General features: G+C 38.9%; 1 protein-coding gene across 2 annotated transcripts in view; it reads left to right on the top strand.

The window, feature by feature from the left end:
• SND1 (staphylococcal nuclease and tudor domain containing 1) overlaps positions 1-22413 on the top strand; it is a 413629-nt gene that overhangs the window by 163069 nt on the left and 228147 nt on the right. For both annotated transcript variants that reach the window (XM_080819055.1, XM_080819056.1), the window contains exon 12: positions 21824-21924. In XM_080819055.1, the coding sequence (XP_080675181.1) occupies positions 21824-21924 (101 nt within the window). The remainder of the gene's footprint in view (positions 1-21823; positions 21925-22413) is intronic.

Below are 22413 nucleotides of genomic sequence, written 5' to 3' on the forward strand. Positions count from 1 at the left end.
ACTGATCCACCCAGGGGCCCCATATCTTTTCTCTTTTGGATACTTTTATTTACTAGGGAACTAATAACATTGATTTAAGTTTTTCTCTCTTTGGTGTGGTATTCACTTCTTATTTTAATTATTTTGTGTAGGTAATCTATTTCATTTGGTTCAAAACTCAAATGATAATACAGGGTATATAGTTGGAGAGCTCTCTTCTGCCCTACCCTACCCTACCCTGCTGATTCAGTTTCTTCTCAAACAATCGTTATTACTACTTCCTTGTGAATCTTCCCAGATATATTTTAGGTCTATAAGGGCAGATGTTTGTGGGTGGGTGGATATTCTTCTCCCTTTTTACACAAATGCTAGCATCATAAATACAGTTAAAATTTTGTACATATAACCAAAAATAGTATCCTTACGTTTGTGTTTCACTTTTACATGCTTAAAAGTACTAAATGGTTGTCGTTGATCTGTACAATTTAGGGAAAGCTTACAATTTTCCAGTGAAATTTCATCCTAGTTTTCTATGTGGCCATAATTTTCCTCCTTGAAAATGTAGTTGTGTGTTCTGCTAATATTGGTGATCTTGTCCCTTCTATCTTGTTTTTTTTTTTTTTTTTAAAGATTGTGTTTATTTATTTGACAGACAGATCACAAGTAGGCAGAGAGGCAGGCAGAGAGAGGGGAGGGAAGGAGGCTCCCTGCTGAGCAGAGAGCCTGAGGCGGGGCTCGATCCCAGGACCCTGAGATCATGACCTGAGCCGAAGGCAGAGTCTTAACCCACTGAGCCACCCAGGTGCCCTCCATCTTGGTTTTGATACTGAGTTTTGTTTTTGCTGTTGCATTACAAATAACATTTAGTGCCCATTTTGTTAGTCACAAAAGCAACACTGTTCTATTCTAAAAAAAACATTTTTGAAAAAAAAAAATTAAAGCAAAAGGAAACGACCACCCAGGGGTAGCATCTGTTAATACTTGAATGTATATATTCCAATCTTCTTTTTATGTATTTGGGTATTTGCATAATTTTCAACTTAGCAGTAATTATATGGTACTTTCTGTTTTGTAACTTTCACTATGATGGTTTTCCTCCGTCATTAGACTTCTACATGAGGTTCTTTTATCATTTAATATCAAGTGAATGTTTAATCAATATCCTAATGTTGGCTATTTGTAGTGGTTTAGCATATGGACTTTGGAACCAAACAGACAAGGTTTTGAATCTCTGGGGTAGCATTACCTAACTCAGGCCTGTCATGAGCATTAAGTGAGGTTATGTATGTTAAGCATTTAGTGCAATCCTCCGCATATCCTAAGAACTCAATCAATAATAGCAAACTACTGAGTCAGGGCTTGGGAAAATTAAGAACAGGGAGCAGTATATAATATGACAAATAAAATGACCTAGTTCTGTTCTGTGTCCTGATAAGGCTGATAGAAAGGGAGCTGAAAGGGGAGAACTGGGGGAGAGGGGACGACAGAGAGTGACTTATGAGGGATAGCAGCCAGCACTTTTATTTTCCTTAGGTCCTGTTGCGTTCAAAACCAGTCTAACAAGATTATAGTCTATTGTTTGCCCTTCTTCTTGAGATTATCTTTTTGGTCCCCTGGTGCTTATTGGCCCTGACTTGGGTCGCCCAATTCAGAGAGGAAATGGGAGTGGGGCCTGAGTAAGGAAGAGCTTGGAGAGAATGCTTAACATCCTGTTTCCTTCTTTTCTGAGAATTCTGGTACATTTTTCACAGCCTGATAGAGTTCCCATGGGAACTGGCAGGAGATCTGATGAGAATTCAATTTACTGTGACCCAAAGGAAGGGAAATAAAGAGCCAAATATGCCCTTATCCAGCAGTTCTCCCGCCCAAACTCGAAGCTCAGCCTTGAGATGTCTCCTAAACTCTTACCTATCCAGTCATACTGTTTGATCATTGGTTAGAAATAAACATTTGCTACCCTGCTTTTCAGCTCCCCAAATGAAAGTTCAATTAATTAAACATTTCAAGATAGTATTTATTTGCAAATTTGACACATCTACTTTTAAAGGCTGGACTGTTGAGGAGTAGTTAATTCAGGTAGTCATTAAATTTGAGGTGATACAATGAAGTGGGTTTGCTTCAAATTCCATAGGCAGTATGTTTTGTTGACAGTACTGTCCCTGATGCACTTCAGGTGAGAGTTTTGTTATGATTTGTATTATAGAGTGATTTTTGGTAGCTCATATCTTAGTCAACACTTAAGCAATTAAGGGTTTACCCTGGTGCTAAGCATGGGGTATGTTGCAAACAAAATGAAGTAGAAATGCTGCTTTATTATTATTTTTTTTAATGTAGGCATACTGGTTCTACAGATACAGTGTTATATTGTCATTTCTCCATAGTGTCACTTGTGTTTCCATTGATCTGATGGCATCCTTTTTACCATTAAGTACATATTAACCAAAATTTTGATTGAAATAAATGACCAGATTTTATTTACATCCTCAGCATTATTGTCATTTGTTGTCCCACAAAAATTACCTTTGTCATAGGAAGATAGTTATAGAAAGCTTGATTTTTAGGAAAGTAGTGAGGTTTTATTTTGTTCCCCAGTGTAATTAAGTCTATTTCTCTCCTTGGTTTTTGTACACAGAACAAGTGTTAGATGCCACCTCTGTGATGGCTTTCATGTTATCTGAAACTTCAGAAGCCTTTTTCTTTTAAGGACTAAACCAACTTAGGTTTAGGATTCCCTTTGGCTAGATGGCCTAGACTGTGAATTCTCATCTTTATTCATTTTCACTGTGCTTAGCACTTTATCTGGTTTTGTCATTACTCTGTAGAACTAGCATTCCTACTGCTAGGAGAAGATGGATTCCTTTGTAGTTTCCATAGATACAAATCTCTTTATGTGCTCCCGTTTTTATTTCTTTAAGTTTATTTTTAAAAAATGATTGAGGAATGAAGTGTCTTCATTTTGGGTAGTTCTAACCATCTTGCTAAGGTTTATCATCCTGTTCCTTTAGTTCTTAAGTTTGAAAGCTTTTCAAACCTCTAGTGAATAACCCCATTGACTTCCATCTTAGCTTGTGATTTGCCAAATTTTTTATCTATGTTTTTGGCAGGGGAGGGAGGGATATGTCCTACGGTTACCATTGATTTGTAAGTTATTTTTGAAAATAAGGAGGTAAGAACATATGAGCACTGAATAAAAATTGGTCAGTTGATTATAAACCTCACAAAGACCTACGTGGGGCCAGAGAGTATAGTTTCCCCTGTTATCAGTGACATGCAGCTTACTGTTTTTCAGGAATGTCACTAATGTTACCTTAGATTATACTTTAACTATGATGATCTCTTGTTTTTCTTCTTTGATGATGATCTCTTGCTTTTCTTCTTTGGTTACTTTTTTTCCTGGCTGTAAATTCAGTGTATGTTCATTTTAAGTGTGGAAAGTATAAAGGAAAAATAAAAGTATTTTAAATTACTGTAAACATTTTGGGATTTTTAAAAACTTCTATATGTTTCTGCTGGAATCAGTCTATTTGACCTTATTTTTTTCAATTTACTGTGTAACCTGAACAGCTCCCTCACATCCTTAAATGATCTTTTTTTAATTATAATTTTTAAAAATTATTTTAATTAATTAATTAATTTGGTGGGCAGCAGAGCAGGGTTTACTGAGCAATAGCAAAAGTGATAGAGCTCCTGAGGTGGGGAGGGGACTCAAGAGGGTTGCCCTTCAATGACCTTTTAATGTAGTAATTTCAATGACTGTCATTTAATTACACCAATTGAATCATCTTGAGTTTTTAAACCTATGACAGGGCAGTTTTATTTTATGTTTTAGTAAACAGGGTATACTGTATAATAAAATCAAATCAATTCCCTGAGCATACAAAATGACAGACTTTTACACCTGGGAGGATCTAAAGTTTAGAAGAGTCATCCCATGTCTTTTAATTGATGGTATTGAGCACTTTTTAAAGATAGGATTTGGTCATTTAAGAAATGTGCTAGTTTCTCCCCCTTCAGTTGTGTGCATTTCATCTCATTCAGTCAGCTTTTGTGTTTCCTGAGATTTTAATTGTCTAATGGCAAACTTGAATTTTATTCCTTTTTTTCCTTACATTTCTTTTAGCTTGGTTCTAATGCTTAACTTCTTTAAAAGATTTTATTTATATTTATTTGTTAGAGACTGGGCACAAGCAGGGGGAGCAGCAGGCAGAGGGGGAAGCAGGCTCCCTGCTGAACAAGGAGCTTGATGCAGGACTCGATCCCAGAACCCTGGGGATTATGACCTGAGCCAAAGGCAGGTGCTTAACTGATTGAGCCACCCAGGCGTCCCTAATGCTTAATTTTTAAACTTTATATTGTCCTCTTCAGTGTTTAAAAACAATGTAACAACAAAATAGTCCTTGTAATTTTATTTTTTATTTGCTTGTATTGTAGATTAGTGGCTATTGTAGATAGCTGTAAGCTGGGTAGTTTTGGAGGAACCACAGTTAATAACAGAAGCTGGAGGTCTCGGTCTGAGCCATCTCATAAACTACCCTTTAGCCACTTGCTTTGTATCATCCATTTATTTTAAGAGTAGCTTCTGAAATGACTCAGACTTGGAAGTTTTTTGGGCTAACCCTTCTAGACTGTAATTCTCTCTAGGCATATAACAGATTTAATTTACTGAAATGGCTTCATTTTACTGTGGATTACTGTTCTTGTACTCTCAGATTTTATTTGCTCTGATATTTAGGATCTAGTTGTAACTCTTTCACTGAATTGCTGTTTAAATTTGGAGAATTCATATAACTCCACCGAATCTGCTTTCTCTTGTATAGTGGCATGTGTTTGCTTTATGGGATAACTATGGTCCCTTTCATTCTGATTTTAAATGGCATTCCTTTTACTTTATCCCTTAAAAGCTCAATCAACTAATGCAGAGTTGGAATTTTAAAAATGAAATCTTTATGTAATATAAATCTTAATCATTTTTTAAAGTAACTTACTATACAGATATATTTTCTATTCCTACTCTTTCTAAGCTAGCCTAATTCCAGATTGTATGACTTTGCCATTTTGCATTGCAGAAGGACACTATTGCATATTTGGGGGACATATTATTTAACTTGTGTGAATAACTGTTGTTGATGTTACTGTGTCTTCCTTCTGTTCCATAGCCCAGCTGCTTCCAAGCACCTAAAAAAAAGTATTCTCCCAGTGTTCAAGAGAAGCAAAAATGAAGAAAGGGGTGGGCCTCTTGCTTACAGATATTGATTGACTACTAATAAATTGTGGAATTATTAAAAATTTGTTATATTCATTCTTTTCAGATTTGGGAGTTGCCTATTAGATCAATACCTGTTAATTCACCTCTGTTCTCCCTGTTTGCTCCAGATCAAAGTATCTCAAACATGCCTACTCTCTTATTAATTATGGGACTTTTTCAGACTTTTGAACCCCATACCTATCATTGAATATTTTACTGATTTCGTTGCTAAATTATGTTTATCTTGATGTTTACTTGTAGGAATTTTAGCAGATGTCATTCACTAAGAATACTCACTTTATTAGATATGATAAAGCATTTCAATTTATAACCTTCTGTCAGTTATAACCATTTCTTTTGTACATTATATTTATAAATACATCAGTTTATTTATTTATTTTAAATTTTACTTAATTATTTGACAGAGGGAGAGAGAGAGATCATAAGTAGGCAGAGAGGCAGACAGAGGCGGGGGGAAGCAGGCTCCCTGTCGAGCAGAGGGCCTGATGAGGGGCTCGATCCCAGGACCCTGAGATCATGACCCGAGCCAAAAGCAGAGGCCTAACCCACTGAGCCACCCAGGTGCCCCCATCAGTTTATTTAAACTAAACATATCTATGCATATTAGTTTATCTTTTACAGTGAAAATAAGGATCTTACCATGGACCCATCTTTTCTGTTTCAGCACTTAATTAACCTGAAATTTCAGTGTTGTTCTTTAATATATTTAATATGTTGCTGTTTGATTTCTTGTGTGTGTGTGTGTATGTATGTACATATACATGTAGCAGTTTTGCTTGATCTTTTTCTAACATAGTAAGTTTAATTTCTATTTCTTATACCTAGTGGTTGTTCTGGAAGGTACTCTTTAAATGATTGGGCTTTAGATGATTCTTTTGAGATTGAGAAGTCTCTCCTTTAGGTAGTTTGCACAAAGATTGTGGCCAGTGGTTGCAATAAAGTCTTATTGCAATAAACCTCAGTTGCTGATTTTCTAGTGTCATCTTGGTAGTTGTGTCGGGAGCTGCTAGAAGTTTTGGATTTGTTCTTATTTCCCATGAAATTGTCTAAACTTGTATGGTAATTCTGTATTTGACAGAATATTTTAAATATCATCACTGTCTTGTTAGGCCGGTCTTTTAATGAACAGATCAATTTATAACTCAGAAAATTATCTGATGAGTAAACCAACTGTCCTGTTTTTGAGATGACATCTCATGAGAAGAGAGAGAAAGAGAGATTTTTCTTTAGTAGCACAAGAACAAAAATTCTTTCCATGCCAAATTATGGAGAAGGGTTCATTGGGTCTTTCTGTTTATTCCTACACTAACTACTGTGCTGTGGAAGAATTTCTCATTAGTTTTTCCATTGTGGACTCTTAGAGGTGGAGGCAGGAGAGGTATAGGTCAGCTGGTAGGAGAAGACTCACGTAGAATTTACCATATGTAACACATGAGGGAGAGATGCATCGCCATGTGTGCCAAGGATGTAGTCGAACAAGCCAAGTAATGAAGATGTAGGAGTCCTTGAATCCTGAAATGTAGTCCAGTTCGTTTTAAGTGAGTTGAGTGTGTGCGAGAAAATAGAAGCACACATAGCTAGTGAGAGGGTAGAAGCCTCTAGGGATTGTAATTTTGGGAAGAATCTTTACATAGACTCTGTATGTAAACCCACAGATACTGTATGTAAACATACTGTGTCTAAACAGTGGTGCTGTGCGGTTTGTCCTAACCAAAGGACCTGTTGTGAGGAAGCTTGTGCTCCTGTGAAGTAGCTGCTCGATTGGTTAATGACTCAGGGAGCACCTCCTGAGACTTAGGCACCAAAAGAGTTCTTCCTTCTTACCAAAGAGTGGCTTTTTTCAAAAGTCAAATCTGGGGTTCTCTGAACTGGATAGATGAGGGGATTAAAATCGTTATCTTATATGATTTGATTCAGAGGGCTTCCTTGTGTTTGTTAATGATAAATCTTCTGCATATGCCGTCAGTTGCTCTCTCAGCTGATTCTCAAGGCACTTCATGGTATTACAAAAAGCAAGATTATTGTTACTAGAATAAGATCTTATTAAAGTGGTTCTCCATGCACTTTCTCTTATTATGGCTGCAGTCTCAAAAGTGTATCTTCAGGGGCGCCTGGGTTGCTCAGTGGGTTAAGCCTCTGCCTTTGGCTCAGGTCATGATCTCAGGGTCCTGGGATCGAGCCCCATATCAGGGTCTCTGCTCAGCAGGGAGCCTGCTTTCCCCTTCCCCTCTGCCTGCCTCTCTGCCTGCTTGTGATCTCTCTCTCTCTGTGTTAAATAAATAAAATCTTAAAAAAAAAAGTGTATCTTCATAGATGAAATATGGTATACACACGTAAGTACACATACTCTGCCATAAAAGGACATCGAGTACTAATCTGTGGAACAACCTGGACGGATGTTAAAAGCATTATACCATGTGAGAGAGCACGCAAAAGACCACTTCCTCTATGTTTCCATTTATGTGAAATGTCCAGAACAGGCAGACGCAAGGAGATAGTAGATTAACATTTCCCAGGAGCTAGGGGAAGGAGGGAATGAGGAGTGACTACTTAATGTATAGAGGATTTCTTTTTGGGTGATGAAAGTGTTCTGGAATTAGATAATGGTGATGGTTTACAGAGTTGTGAATATACTAAAACCCACTGAACTGGTATACTTTAAAATGGTTACGCTGGGGGTGCCTGGGTGGCTCAGTGGGTTAAGCCTTTGCCTTTGGCTTAGGTCATGATCTCAGAGTCCTGGGATCAAGCCCCACATCTGGTCTCTCTACTCAGCGGGGAGCCTGCTTCCCCCTCTCTCTCTGCCTGCCTCTCTGCCTACTTGTGATCTCTCTCTCTCTGTCAAATAAATAAATAAAATCTTAAAAATAAAATAAAATGGTTACACTGGTGAATTTTATGTAAATTTTATTTCAGAGGTGAAAGGGTACATCTCTCTGTTGGTGGAATGGCTGCTGAATGAATGACGAGAAGCACTTGGTATTTGTTTCTTGATGCTATTGCTGGTTGACATTTTACCCAGTGAGTTAAGTAATGGATGGTAGGGGCGGCCCTTGAAATGTATGAGGAGTCCCCTCATTAAGGGAAATACATGCTTGCACAGTGACTTGATAATTCATGAAAGTGCTGTTGGATAATCACCTTTAAGTTCCCATTTTTAATGGGAATGCAAGACACTTGGTTAACATGTGTGATTGATTCCATTTGTATGTTCACTATGTGTTATCTAAACTTGGTTTTGAAAATCTCCGACTCTCCTTTTTGGAAACTAGTTACTAGATTGTTGCCTAGGTATAGCTAGCAAGCCTTATATTTTGAGATTCTCTGTTAGATACAGACTGGAATGTATGAGTTAGAGGTATAGTAGGGCAGTGACTGGTGGCAGTTTATTGGCACACCAAACATATTTTACCATATTTGATTATCTTCAGATTATTTGCTGCTCTGAGACAGTGGTCCATTACCACCAGTTCTTGGCTCATGATGTCACAGCCTTCGCTGATCTGTACAGTACATTGTACTAAAAAAGGAAACCCCATGGGTTGACATCAGGTTTTATTGACTATTCTGTGACGATTTAGGGAGACAGAATGAAGTCAGTTTGTTGCAGTGGGAAATCTGTCCTCCTTGTCCGCTCTACCAGTGGGATACAGGATCAGGGCATGAATTGGGGATGGGGCACAGCCCTTCAGACATTACTAACTGTTGGCCTTAGAATAAAGAAAGAACAGCAGGTTAGCCTGCTGCAAAATACTGGGGCTTAGTGAATGGTCAGTAGAGTAATACTTTGTATCTTTCATCCACTGTTCCTCAGCTACCTGAAGGGCTGCAGCTAGATATAACAAACATAGACCAGTAGTGTCGGACTTGTCAGTGACCAGCATGCCAAAATGCAGTTCCTTGTTACATGACAGGTAGAGAAAACATATGGCAGGCAGGTGGTGGCAGCAGCATCATTATCAGCTCACAGTGAGATTGGCAGTTCATTTGCAGATAGCGATGCCCACCTGCCATGGAAACAGTACACCACTGGGCACCCGGAAGCCCTCATGATTGTGTCCTTCTAACAGTGTTTAGCCTGCCCTGCATAATTCTTATTGGTTGGCAGACACTACCAAATGGTGACACTGGCCACAGCCTGGGAACTAGTGTGATGTAAATATGTATTCAGCATTGAAATGTCTGGTTTGAGCAGGCTAGTTTGTTGTTGTTGCTCTGAATAAAGGTACATGTTCTCTTTTTTATATTTTTATTGCAACTAGCCATTTTTCCCTTAACTTTAATCTTATTTTTCCTCTTTGAAATGTAACTTACAAATTTTAATCTTGGAAATTCATGGTGTAAAAAGAACTGAATGTACCCTATAATCGTAGGTATATTCCTACAGTTTGTTAGGTATGTTCCTCTGGATTATCTTTCTGTGTCCTGAATTTCCCCAAATAGGATTGTATTATATGTACCATTGCACATTTGCTTTTTTATTTGGCCATGTTTCCAAAACAGAGTGCATAGATCTCCCTTGTTTTCAACAGCCATGGGATGTTTACTGAAAAGTACTGGTAATACACTGGTGGAAAAAAAGAGCCATGGCCACTACCAACTTGGAACTCGTGGGCTGCTATGAGAGATAGATCACAACTTGTAATTATGCTTTTGTGCTAAACTACCATGAATGCAAAGGACAGAGTCCTTGCACATACATCTTTGTTTCTATAGACTAAATTCCTTAAAGTGAAATTGCTGGGTCAAAGGACATCTACATAGTAAGTGTTGGTACAGTTGTCAATTTGACTTCCAAAGATATTGTACCAATTTCTGCCAGCAGTTGGAAAATAGCGCTTAGAGAAGCACATGAAAGTTGAAGGCTCATTAGATAAAAGCACGGGTAGTAGTGATTAGATTCAACTGGAGAATCAGATGGGGGGTGGAAAAATTATGGTGGGACGCAATGAAAATTCCCCCCAAATCTAGATCTACACTTTCAGATCTCTAAGAGAGGTCTATTCCTCCTGGAGGAAATGTGTCCAAGCACAACCAACACATCCAAAATCATTTGACAATTTTATAGGAAGTCAATGAGCTGTAGATTACTCTGTCTTACTCTATGACTGCTGCTGAGAAATGGTGAAGCAGGCAACATTTAGTTAGACTTGTGGTACCTAGACATGTAGCTTGAATTCCTCTTCTGTTCAGAAAGCAGAAAAATACATAAAGGTATTTCATATCCTGAGAAGGGTGGAATAATTTGTCCTCCACAACCGCCCGAGACTGCTCCTTTATTTCAATGGGTTATGGACATAACTTCTCATTATTATTGCCTTTGGGTAAACATCTGTTTTCTGGGAATGTGATGGGAGTATCCTCTTGAGATTCTGGAGTTGGCTAGGTATGAGATAAGAGTTGTCTGACCTTTACCTGGCTGCTGCTGCTAGGTTACTGCCTAATGGAATGTGCGTGGGAAGAAAATCCTAAGCAAAAAAACAAACAAAAAACATGTATTTAATTGTGGTAAAATGCCCATCACAAAAATGTATGATCACAACCATTTTTAAGTGTATCATGTGATTGCATAACTCAGCACTACTAAACTCCAGAACTCTTCCATCTTGCACAACTGAAGTGGTTCACCCATTTAACAGCATTTCCCCGTTCCCTCCTCGCTCTAGCCCCCTAGCAGCCTCCATTCTGCTTTATTTCTTTGAGTTTGACTACTCTAGATACCCTATGTAAATGGACTCATGCAGTATTTCTTTTTGTGACTGGCTTATTTCACTTAGTATAATGTCCTTGAGGTTCGTCCAAGTAATAGCATGTGTCAGAGTGTCCTTCCTTTTTAAGGCCATGGTATCCTATTGCAAGTATACACGACATACACCACTTTTTGTTTATCCATTTATCCATCAGTGAACATTTTGGTTGCTTCCACTTTTTGGTTATTGTGAGTAATGCTGCTGTGAACATGGGATACAAATATCTCTGAGGCCCTGCTTTCTATCCTATTTTTTTTTTTTATGATTTATTTATTTTTTACAGAGAGAGAGAGAGAAGAAGAATGTGTGTGCGGAGCGGGGTGGGAGGGGCAGAGGAAGAGGCAGGAAGAGAAACTTAAGCAGACCTCACGCTGAGTGGGGAGCCATCCCACGACCCCGCGATCACCACCTGAGCCCAAACCAAGAGTCAGACCCTTAACTGACTGTACCACCCAGGTGCTCCTTCAGTTAAAGATACCCAGAAGTAGAATTGCTGGTTCTTATGGTAGTTCTGTTTTTTATTTTTTATTTTTTTGAAGAATCTGAGCAATTTTTCTACTTCCTGTCTCTGAAGGGTTAGCAGTGGAGACTGGGGAACCAGGAGTCTCAGAGAAGACTTCTCCATATAGCTGCCTAGAGCTCAGTTGCATGAATTTTAGGCCGTTAGGTATGCAAGTAATGCATTTGACATAGGGTTATCATCCATTTCTATGTTTACCTGGTTTCCAAATATGTATTTGTGGGGTGGGGAGTTGACTGTATGCATATAAACTGTTTTTTGTTGTTTTGCTTTTTGTTTTTTGGGGGGTTTTTTTGTTTTCATTTTTTAAACAGTGGCTGCATACAAGTCAAAAGACCTGGATTTGGAGGTGGACACACAGATGCAATGTAGGATGGTCTTTGATCAGGCTCTGTGTGTAGTTTCAGGCATTGACCTTAGGTGTTACTGCTGTGTGCACGCTGTGCCTTTGATCAAGGAACTTCGTTTCATTTAGTAGGCCTCTGTCTTCTCTGTGAAATACAGGGAGAGGGTGATCTATCTAAAGGAAGAAAGACCTATGATGTTAACATCTGTTTATCTTGCAATCTTTTCTTTGCATCAAAACCAAGAATAATTTATATAAATACAGAAAAGCTATATCCTTTGGCTATTTTTCTTTGTGCCACTGGCAGACAGTCCTTAAGAATTACTATATGTTTCTTCCTAATTCTCCTTAGAGATCATGATGATACACTTCTTTTAGTCCAGTTCACCCCTTTAGTTAATTTACCTGAATATATATTCCCTTTGTCTGAGTGACTTCTAAGTGCTAGCTCATGGGCATGCTGGAGAAATGGGTGTGCTTTGAACTATAGTGAATGCAGGATGGCTTTTCTCTACTGGCTTTGCTCACCCAAGCAACACCTGGCCCCCAGAGCAATAAGGATTTATTGGAACTCTTGACAAGGTGAATATGTTAGCCCCCACTTTATTGCTTAAGTTCCCCTGTTTGGCCTATTGGTGAGAGGAGACATTTTCTTCATAGACTGGCATATATTTGCAGAGAAAGTATAATTTTTGTTTTTATCCATGTCTTAATAATATCCCCCTTCCCCCCAGTATTTCTTCTTCTCAGATGCCATTAAGCAAATCCTCTTTCTTCATATCCTTGAGCCTCTCCGTTTTATGACTGCTGTTGTTTTAAAGACTGAGTGACATTGTGTGTATTCTACACAAAGACATAAGGATCTCTGTGTATTTGTGCTGCTTGTGTGGCTGGAACTCCTCCAGGGAGAGTTCTGGATGAAATGATTTAATTTCCCCTGACTGCTGCTGACCTTGGAAATTTTGGACACAGATGCCTGTGACTGACACTTGTACAGGGGAGAAAAAAAGACCCTCGCGCAACTTCCATCCTCTGGAGGAAAGCAGTGGGAGATGGCAGCTCTGATGAGGAGTAAGAAGGACCATATGGGAGACACATGGGGCGGTTTCCAGTATTACTTGTGGGGCCTCACTATTATAATTAGGTATTGGGATGAGTCACACCATGATATGGTAATGAATAAGATGATGGAGCATTCATGCAAACACAGATTATACTTTTTATATATATTTGCATGCTTGTAAGGACTGAAGATTCTAGAGGATTAATGAAAATACTGGCAGCTATGTGGTTATTTTCATATAGTGGTCTCTGTTTTTCTGTGATCCTCATCAGATTTACTTGAAATATTTTCAGTTGTCAGAGCTGTGTTTTCGAAACTGTATATGTGCCGTTATTTACCTCATACATAAACTAAGGAATATTTTGAGACCATTTTAATGTTACGGTTGTCAAGTCACCACTTCTAGCAATCTTTGCCAGTCTCTAATGGGTCCTTATATAAAATGTTTTCACATGTATTTGTGGATCTCATGCCTGTGTATGCTTTTAATTAAATATTTACCAAACTGAATGCTTATCAGGAGGCAGTGATGTCCACTTAAACGAATGCTTAATGTCAGTAGAGACTCTCAGCATCTCCACAGGCCCTGTGTTAAGCTGGATTTCTACCTTTCCTCTCAAAACAGATAAAAGCATCTGCCCATCCAGCAAGGTGGTGGGAGGTAAGGAGTTCATTTTGTCAGAAATACATCAAATAAAAATGCTCCTTGGCTTTGCACTTATAGAGGTTTGTAAGCGCTATAGGTTAACATTCCACTGATGGAACTAGAATATGCTCAGAATAGTTCTGACTCTGGGGGAGTTGGGAAGGGTGATTATAGATGGGTGAGAGCAACATAAATATATGTGAATAAACAACCAGCCTTAGCACCTAATTACAGTGATTTCAAAGTGGGGGGGGGGGAGTTACACAGTACAGCAAGGCTGGATTGGAGAAGTTTCCTTATCTTTGCAGTGTAGGTGTATAATTTTTTGTCCATTATCTGTAAAATTGCTTAGGTTCCCCGGTTTGGCCTTCTGTAAAAATTGTTTTAAGACAGATCTGAGCTCAGTGATATCCTAATGAAACATAAATTTCAGCTTTTTGATTGTGGTTATAAAAATAAATAGTTCACATCCACCAATTGCTCAATTTCTTTCTAATAATAACAATCAATACTCAGAAGAAGTATTCATCACCACTACGAAAGTATGTATTTCCTTAACCTGAGTTTCTAGTCACCATCCATCCAGTAGAATAAATTCCAACTCCTAAGGTAAAGAATTCTAGAATTAGGTCAGCAAATCAAGAATAAATAAAACTTGGCCATTGGAATGGTAGAAGTGATTGAAAAGTATCTTCATCAAATACAGAACAGAATATATTTTACAGTGATAGTCATAAATTAAAGGAATTCTTTTTCCCTTTGTACAAATTTAGTCTCACATCCAAAATTGTTTTTAGGAACTGAAAATTCCAAAGCTTTCTGGTCAAGTCCAGTAACTTTTTTTTTTTTTTAAAGATTTTTATTTATTTGACACAGAGAGAGAGAGAGATCACAAGTAGGCAGAGAGGCAGGCAGAGAGAGAGGGGGAAGCAGGCTCCCCGCTGAGCAGAGAGCCCGATGCAGGGCTTGATCCAGGACGCTGAGATCATGACCTGAGCTAAAGGCAGCGGCTTAACTCACTGAGCCACCTAGGCACCCCCAGATTTTTTTTTTAAGATAATGAAGGGTAAACTTTTTAAATTTTTCATACCTGTTTTTTCGTAAGATGTTTGTTCCTATTTGGTTTCAGAGTGTTTACAGGGAATTCTTAAGAGAAGGCAGCAGAAGCTCCCAAGAAGAAATGGAGAAAGTTAGAATCACAATAGGTAGTCTCCTGTAAGAGAGGATGATGCTAAGACTCTTGTGCCCGAAGGTAGAGTCTGGGTGTGCGCAGTCCCAGGTGGTGATGAGAGCGGCAGGTGGCTCCCAAGCACTTAAAAGGTGCGCGGTCCGGATGGAAACGTGCTAGACCCACAGCATGCACACCAATTTCAAGGACTTTGTATCAAAGGAAAAATAATCTCAGTATCTTTCTCATGTTGGTTATTTGTTGACATTTTTAGTTAAATAGGAAAGACTAAAAATAATTTCATCTGTTTTTCCCTTTTCAATGTTGCTGTTAGAAAATGTGAATGTCATATGTTGCTCTCATTTGTGACTCATGGTCTTCTTGTGACCCCATGCTGTCTAGGGGGAGGTACGTGTGATGTCCTATTGTGGGGGTTGAGTGGCTCCACGAGGCTTATATCTGAGTAGCTGGTTGGGCTGGGAGGTAAGCTGAGCACATGCCCAGAAGCAGGACCAAGCGGCCCCTCCTCAGCAGTTGTTTTGAAGCTCATCCTGTATCTAGGTGAATGGGTAATTAAGATTTGTTTGAAAATGTAAAAATATGCGATGTATATATTTTTAAATTAATACATAAGGTGCTTTTTAGCAGAGAAGAAAGATTAAGCATACATAAATATTGAGGAGTATTCTGGAAGGTCGTTTTGTCCAGATAAGTGGAGACTTGGTCTCTTTGTTCATTGTCTTCCTGATTTAGTAAGGCAAGGAGTATCCTCTTAAAGTATCTTTAGTTAACCTATTAATTGAGATTATTCCCACACTCTGCTTTAATTATCTTTGGTAAATAAAATCTTCAATAACTAGTACCTACAAAATTAATCTAGAAAACGTATAAATAAATACTAAATAGTGTATCATTCTTTAAAATAAGCCCCACTTATCTCTAAGTTGGGATGAATATGTATGAAGTACATATTCTTGTTTGCTGTGGCTCCTTAAGGAGAAAAGTGTATTTAATTGAGTCTTTCTACCTAATGATTTCAGTAGTCTAATGATTTAAGTCAACATGCATCTTATTTTTGCATATATGTATGTATTCGTGTACTTATTTATCTCACATACACTTATTTAGCACTAACTTTGTGCCCAGCACTCTAAGAAAATCAGTGCATGTTTATCTAAACGTAACTGGCACATAGAGCTTACTCTGAGTCTGGCTCTGTTCTAAATGCCTTGTGTTTCTTAATGCATTTCTTCCTATAACTGTGAGATGGGCAGAGTTACCCATGTTAAACTGAAGCACAGAGGAGTTAGGTAACTTATCGAAGCTCACACAGCTCTTACGTAGAATTGCTGGGAACTAAACCTTGCAGCCTGGTGGGCTCAAGTCCATGCTCTTATTTAAGCTGCGTAAAATAGTTTGTTCTACTTACTTTTGTCTTCTGGGTGCATTAGCTGGTCTTGCCCAGATGGCAGTGTTGTCTTTTCTGGGGTACACAGAAGCTTTTCATAACTATCTGGAAATTCTGTCATGAGAGTGTTGGATCATTTATTTATTTATTTATTTATTTATTTTTAAAGATTTTATTTATTTTATTTGACAGACAGAGATCACAAGTAGGCAGAGGCAGACAGAGAGAGGAGGAAGCAGGCTCCCTGCTGAGCAGAGAGCCCGATGAGGGGCTCGAGCCCAGGACCCTGGGATCATGACCCAAGCCGAAGGTAGAGGCTTTAACCCACTGAGCCACCCAGACGCCCCAGAGAGTGCTGGATCATTTAAAAGCTGATTTCCAGAGGCAGGGTATTTATTACAGCTCCTAGTGAATTTATGATTGGCCATGTGGAATAGTGGGTGGGATTATATGATGCTTATGCAAAATAGCCTTACATAACAGCCCTAGATATATTAATACTAAACTCAGGCTGTGACCTGGAAATATTGTGGATATGCAGTTGTTTTCCTTCTTCCATGTCCTTTATACATGGTTCAGATTTTGTCATTTTGTCGTTTCATTATCATCACTACTATAAAGTCTATGAAGTTCTTTGGTAGTTTGGCTTTTTGAGAGATCAGTTGGATGAAGAATATCCATCCATAGATGCTCACAATTCTTTAGGTGTGGCCTAAAGCTATTCTGTTGAACTAAATTGCTTCCATGCTTTATAAGAGATTGTAATATAAATTTGGTCTTAAGTTTTCATCTTCATTTCTCTGCAAGGTCCTTGAAAGGAATACTCTACAATCTAATGGACCAAGGATGGATCAAATTAGATTGCCCTCTACCCTTTTTTTTTCTTTGAAAATGTGTTTGAGAAACAAATAATACAGGAAATTACATGTATTTTGCTTGTTCAACCTATTACAGGAATGGCTGTGATTAAAATTTTATCATGATTTCAAAATATTTCTCTCTCCTCTCTTTTAAATAAATACATTTTTGTCATATAAAACAGCGGAAAGGTCAACAGCTTGACAAAGTAGTTCTCAAAATTGATCCTTCTCATTTCAAAGGTGTCCTTTAGGATTTTATGTCTGAAAGGGCTTCTGGTTACATGCAACAGGTATTTACAGTATACCCAGCTACTCCTGTACAGGCCCTGTGATGACAGTGTTAGTAAAAGGCATGAACTGCCTTTTCCTGGAGCTTACAATCTGTGTGTTCAGTATATTGTAAATGTAAGGTAGGAATTACAGAGGCCCAAGGAAATGCAATATAATACACAGTATCTGGCTCTCTTGGAATTCAAGAGTTCAGTGATACTGTAAAATTCTAGTCTAGTGCTCTAAATTTTCCAGGTGAAAAAGTGAGACCCAAAGATGGGATGTGACTCTTCTGTGAGAGAATGACAAGTGGAACCAAGCAAGAGCCCAGGGCTCCTTGGGGTCATTGCTGTAAAGAGAGATCAGAGATCAGGCCCTTTGTGTTATATACATGTAAAATACTTGTATACTAAACATTTCCAGGAGTATCTTTGCTTGATAAATGAGGAACTTATTTGCAAAAACTGCTACTTTTTAACTCCTGCCATTCTGTATGCACGTAACCCATAAGCACAAAACTAGTTATCAATTATTCAAAGACCTTGCTAAGATTTGCCGTTTTAATTGAAACTGTTTAAATTGTGGCTCTTTTTTAAGTGATTGACAAGTCAGTGATGAGTATCTAGAGATGGCTGCAAGGTAGAGAAACAGATCTCAGAATCCACAGGAGAGGGACATAAATGCTAATTATACAATGACTTTAATTCTTGGTTTGTCATGGCTGCCTGCAGGTGTGTGTCTTGGCTGTGGGCTGTTCTCAGGGCCTCATTTGTATTTGAGGTTTACTTTAATAATGTTCCCTCCCCAGAGAGCTCTTTTTTAATCTCTTACTTTCAGTTATTTTCCTAGATAAAGGAAGAAATTAACTGGGAGATGAATGTAACTGAATCTTTGGGTTAGTGAAAATTGAAGTTTTGTTTGTTTGGTCTTCCCACTTATTTTCCTGAAAATCAGTTTTGGAATAGGGTGTCTTTTGGCCTTCTGAACTGGAGGATGGTCATGTATTCATTTTTGTTAATTATCATTACCCACCCACCACCACCACCACCATCATCATCACCACCATTACCCACTTGGCCTTCTGGATGAACTAATGCTCTCTGTGAAGAGCTAATGTTACTCTGTGCAGTGTATTTGCACTGAAGAGCTACTATCCTACTCTCCTGTCTGCTGAGGTAGAGGTTTGGTATTAGCAGGTGCAGGGTAACCTTGAGATTCATAGTTTATTTATTTTTTATTTTTTTAATGTTTTTAAAGATTTTATTTATTTATTTGACAGAGGTTACAAGTAGGCAGAGAGGCAGGCAGAGAGAGAGGAGGAAGCAGGCTTCCCGCTGAGCAGAGAGCCCGATGTGGGGCTCGATCCCAGGACCCTGGGATCATGACCTGAGCTGAAGGCAGGGGCTTAACCCACTGATCCACCCAGGCGCCCCTCATAGTTTATTTTTAAGCAAGGAAGAATGTTTCCATTGGAGTAGAACTGTGGGTTTGAGCTGGATCAGGTGAGAGCACAGGTATGTGGACCTCTTTCCTCAGTTCCACATAATTTTTGGCTTCACGCCGAATGCCCCCAGTTCCACCATATTCTGTGGCTATGCCCTTTTTAAACTTAGCCCTAAATTCCTTTACATTCCATGGTGTGGGCACCCTTGAGGTTTAGCTCCTGTATACTGCCAGTTTCCTGTGTGATTTTGCCATGACTTAAACAGATTTCCATGTGCTCTCCTGGCTTTCTTCCTGCTTCTATAAGTTAGTTGTAGGGCCTTGCCAGGGTACAGAGTTCCAGGATGTGTCACTGCAGGTAAGTTGGGGACAAGCTTTTCCTCTCCTAGGAATTTGAGTCAGCTGTGCTTCTGTTTGTAGCCCCTCTATTTCCTTGCTCTGTCTTTTTTTGTATTAACTCTGGCTGCATACAGGGAAACTATTAAAACCTTACTGAAGGAGGGCCTAGTTGTTAAATCCCATCCCTGCCCCTAGTCTGATCATATCCCTCAAAGGTACCCATCTCCTTAGCTTTAGACAAGTCGATGAGACCTAGCAACAATTTCAGTGTATATATCTGACTTTAAGGGTCTTCTGTATATTTTCTTCTTGTCTGTCTTGTTGTGTTCTGTCAGTACTTCTCATAATTTACCTTACCTTCAGTCCTTAACTGGCTTTCTCTGTGATAGGGCTCCCTGTTGCTTTTAAACCGTGATTAGATGGAGTGTTCAAATGAGTGATCTGACAGTCCGAATTTTGAGGCAGCTGTCCTTTTCAAAATTTCTGTATTCATTTTTAAAATGAGTTTTTGAGGAACAGACAGTTTGAAAGGATTTTAATCATGCTCACCAGCACTGTGGCTGAACTTGATGTCTATTCAATATGCTGTCTTTAAGCTGATCAGTGGGAACTAAAGACATGTTTAGAAAACGAGATTCTAGACTTTGACTATGAGGATGACTTCAGGATGCTTGATCTAGTGTATTTTCTTCCATGCAGATATGTAAGCCTTGACCATGGCCAAAACCAGCCATATACCTTAATTCTGTAAAACAGACACTGCATGTTTATTAATGGATACTACATACTTGTTCCTTCTTAAATGTTTTCATAAAGAAAGCTCATTGTTCGGTATGCCCATATCCTTATATTGTATATTAGGATTCAACAACTTTCTCATTTTAGATTCCTAGCTTCCTAACCTATTTGTATACCTATCCTTTCTTCATTTGAAATTTAAAGTTTTTCTGGCCCATTCAGTCGTTGTTATTTTTCTCCAAACTTCCTACCTTCAACTGTACCGGCACTGGGTGTGGTTAGCTGTGTCGTTTTATTTATGTGCTGTGATACCAGTCCCGAGCATCCTTGTGACTGTCATCTTGTTTGTTTTCCTTGATGTTTCTTAACTTGGTTCTGGAAAAGTTGTGGTAGACTAAAATAACATGCAGTTTTTCTGTAGAGGCATTTCATATTTTTAAAAAACAGATCTTCAAGGGAGTCTGAAAAGGTTAAAGAACTGCTCTACATAATGTTATCTAGGAGTCCTGCAGGAATATTTCCAACCTCTTTTCTGTCAAGTGTAATATCCGTGGGACCTTAAATGTCCAGCCATTTGTCTTTCTCTTTTGGTATCAGTCTTTTAAATTTTTAGAGCAGTTTTAGGTTCATAGCAAAATCGAACAGAAAGTGGAGAGTTCCCATTTATGCCCTCGTTCCTCACAAGCACAGCCTCCCCCACTGTCACCAGCCCCTAGCAGGGTGGTACATTTGTTAAAATTGATGAACCTACGTTGATAGATCACCACTTAAAGTCCATAGTTAAATGGGTTCACTCTCAGTGTTCTGCATTCTCTGAGTTTTGAGAAATGTGTAATGGCATGTGTCCATCATTATTGTCTGATAACAGAATAGTTTCACTGCCCTAAAAATCCCCTGTGCTTTTCCTGTTCATCCATCTCTCTTTCCCCTGACCCCCAGCAACTGCTGATCTCATTCTTTATAATTTTGCCTCTTCCAGAATGTCACATAATTGGAACCATACAATATGTCCCTTTTTTTCAGGTTGGTTTCTTTCTCTTAGCAATAGGCATTTAAGGTTCCTCTATGTCTTTTTATGGCATGAGAGCTCATTTCTTTCTGTTTTTTTTATTTTATTTTTTTAAAGAATTTATTTATTTATAAGACAACGAGAGAGGGAACACAAGCAGGGGAGGTGGGAGAGGGAGAAGCAGACTTCCCGCTGAGGGGGAGCCTGATGCAGGGCTCGATCCCTGAACCCTGGGATCATGACCTGAGGCGAAGGCAGACGCCTAACAACTGAGCCACCCAGGTGCCCCCTCATTTCTTTCTGGTGCTGAATAATACTCCATTGTCTGGATGTAGCACAGTGTGTTTGTATGTTCATCTGCTGAAGGACAACTTAGTTGCTTCCAAATTTCAGCAGTTATGAGTAAAGATGCTGTAAACATGCTTATCCAGGTTTTTGTATAGACATAAGTTTCAGCTCATTTGGATAAATACCGAGGCACGTATGGTAAAATATGTTCAGTTTTATAAGAAACCACGAAACTGGCTTTGAAAGTAGTTGCGCTGTTTTGCATTCGCACTAACAATGAATGAGAGTCCTTGCTGCCGCACACCCACGCCAGCGTTTGTTGTTGGCGTTTAGACGTGGACCACCCCAGCATAGTTGTAGTGTGATAGTTTTGTAATTTCTCTTTCCCCAGTGATAAACGATGGAGAACATTGTCGCCCTCTGAAGGCCTTCTTTGGTGAGATGTCCACGTCTTCAGCCCATTTTTAAATCAGTTGTTCATTTTCTTACTGTTGATTTTTAGGACTTCTTTGCATATTTTGGTGAACAGTCCTCTGTCAGATAAGGTGTTTGCAGATATTTTTTCCCAGTCTGGGGTTCAGCTTTCAGCTTTTGTTTTTTAAAATGTTTGGCGCAGAAAATCCAACTGGGTTGGGTGAGGTGATCTTTCACAACTGGGCAGGCACATGTAGCTGCTAGTGAGCTGTGTTGCAGACTCTCAACCTTAACTCCCTTGATTCTTTATTTGCAGGTCAATGTGACTGTGGACTACATTAGACCGGCCAGCCCAGCCACGGAGACGGTGCCTGCCTTTTCAGAGCGGACATGTGCCACTGTCACCATTGGAGGAATGTGAGTGTTCTGGCCGGCAGGGAGTCAGCCAGAGCTGCAAGTTGTCCTCAGTCACGGCTCTCCTTTCTTTTCTCCCTGATTTGCTTTCTGTTGCTCTTAACACAGTGCTTCTTAATTATTATGTCTGTATAACACTTTATATTTGCAAAGCATTTTGTAATCATTCATTAGCTAATCATATTCTTTCATTATTGTTTAAGATTTATTGGGCTCTGTGTGCTTGGCACTATGTAGCATACATTATTACTATTAATAATGCCATTTATTGTCAGGCCCTAGGTACTATCCAACATTAGGTGGAAGAATTATCTGCACGTTAATTTAGGAAGTTGAATTAGACACACACACACACAGACATGAAAAAAGGGGGGGCAGGAGGAGAAGGGTTTGTGGACATTTTCTTTATATGGATGTATGTTGTCAATAGATGATGGGGCCTTTCTCTTTTGTACTGGCTATATCCTGTTCTATTCCAGAGTCCCTTGGGAA

This window comes from Martes martes (assembly GCF_963455335.1).
Source record: "Martes martes genome assembly, chromosome: 11".
NCBI classification, from domain to species: Eukaryota; Metazoa; Chordata; class Mammalia; order Carnivora; family Mustelidae; genus Martes; species Martes martes.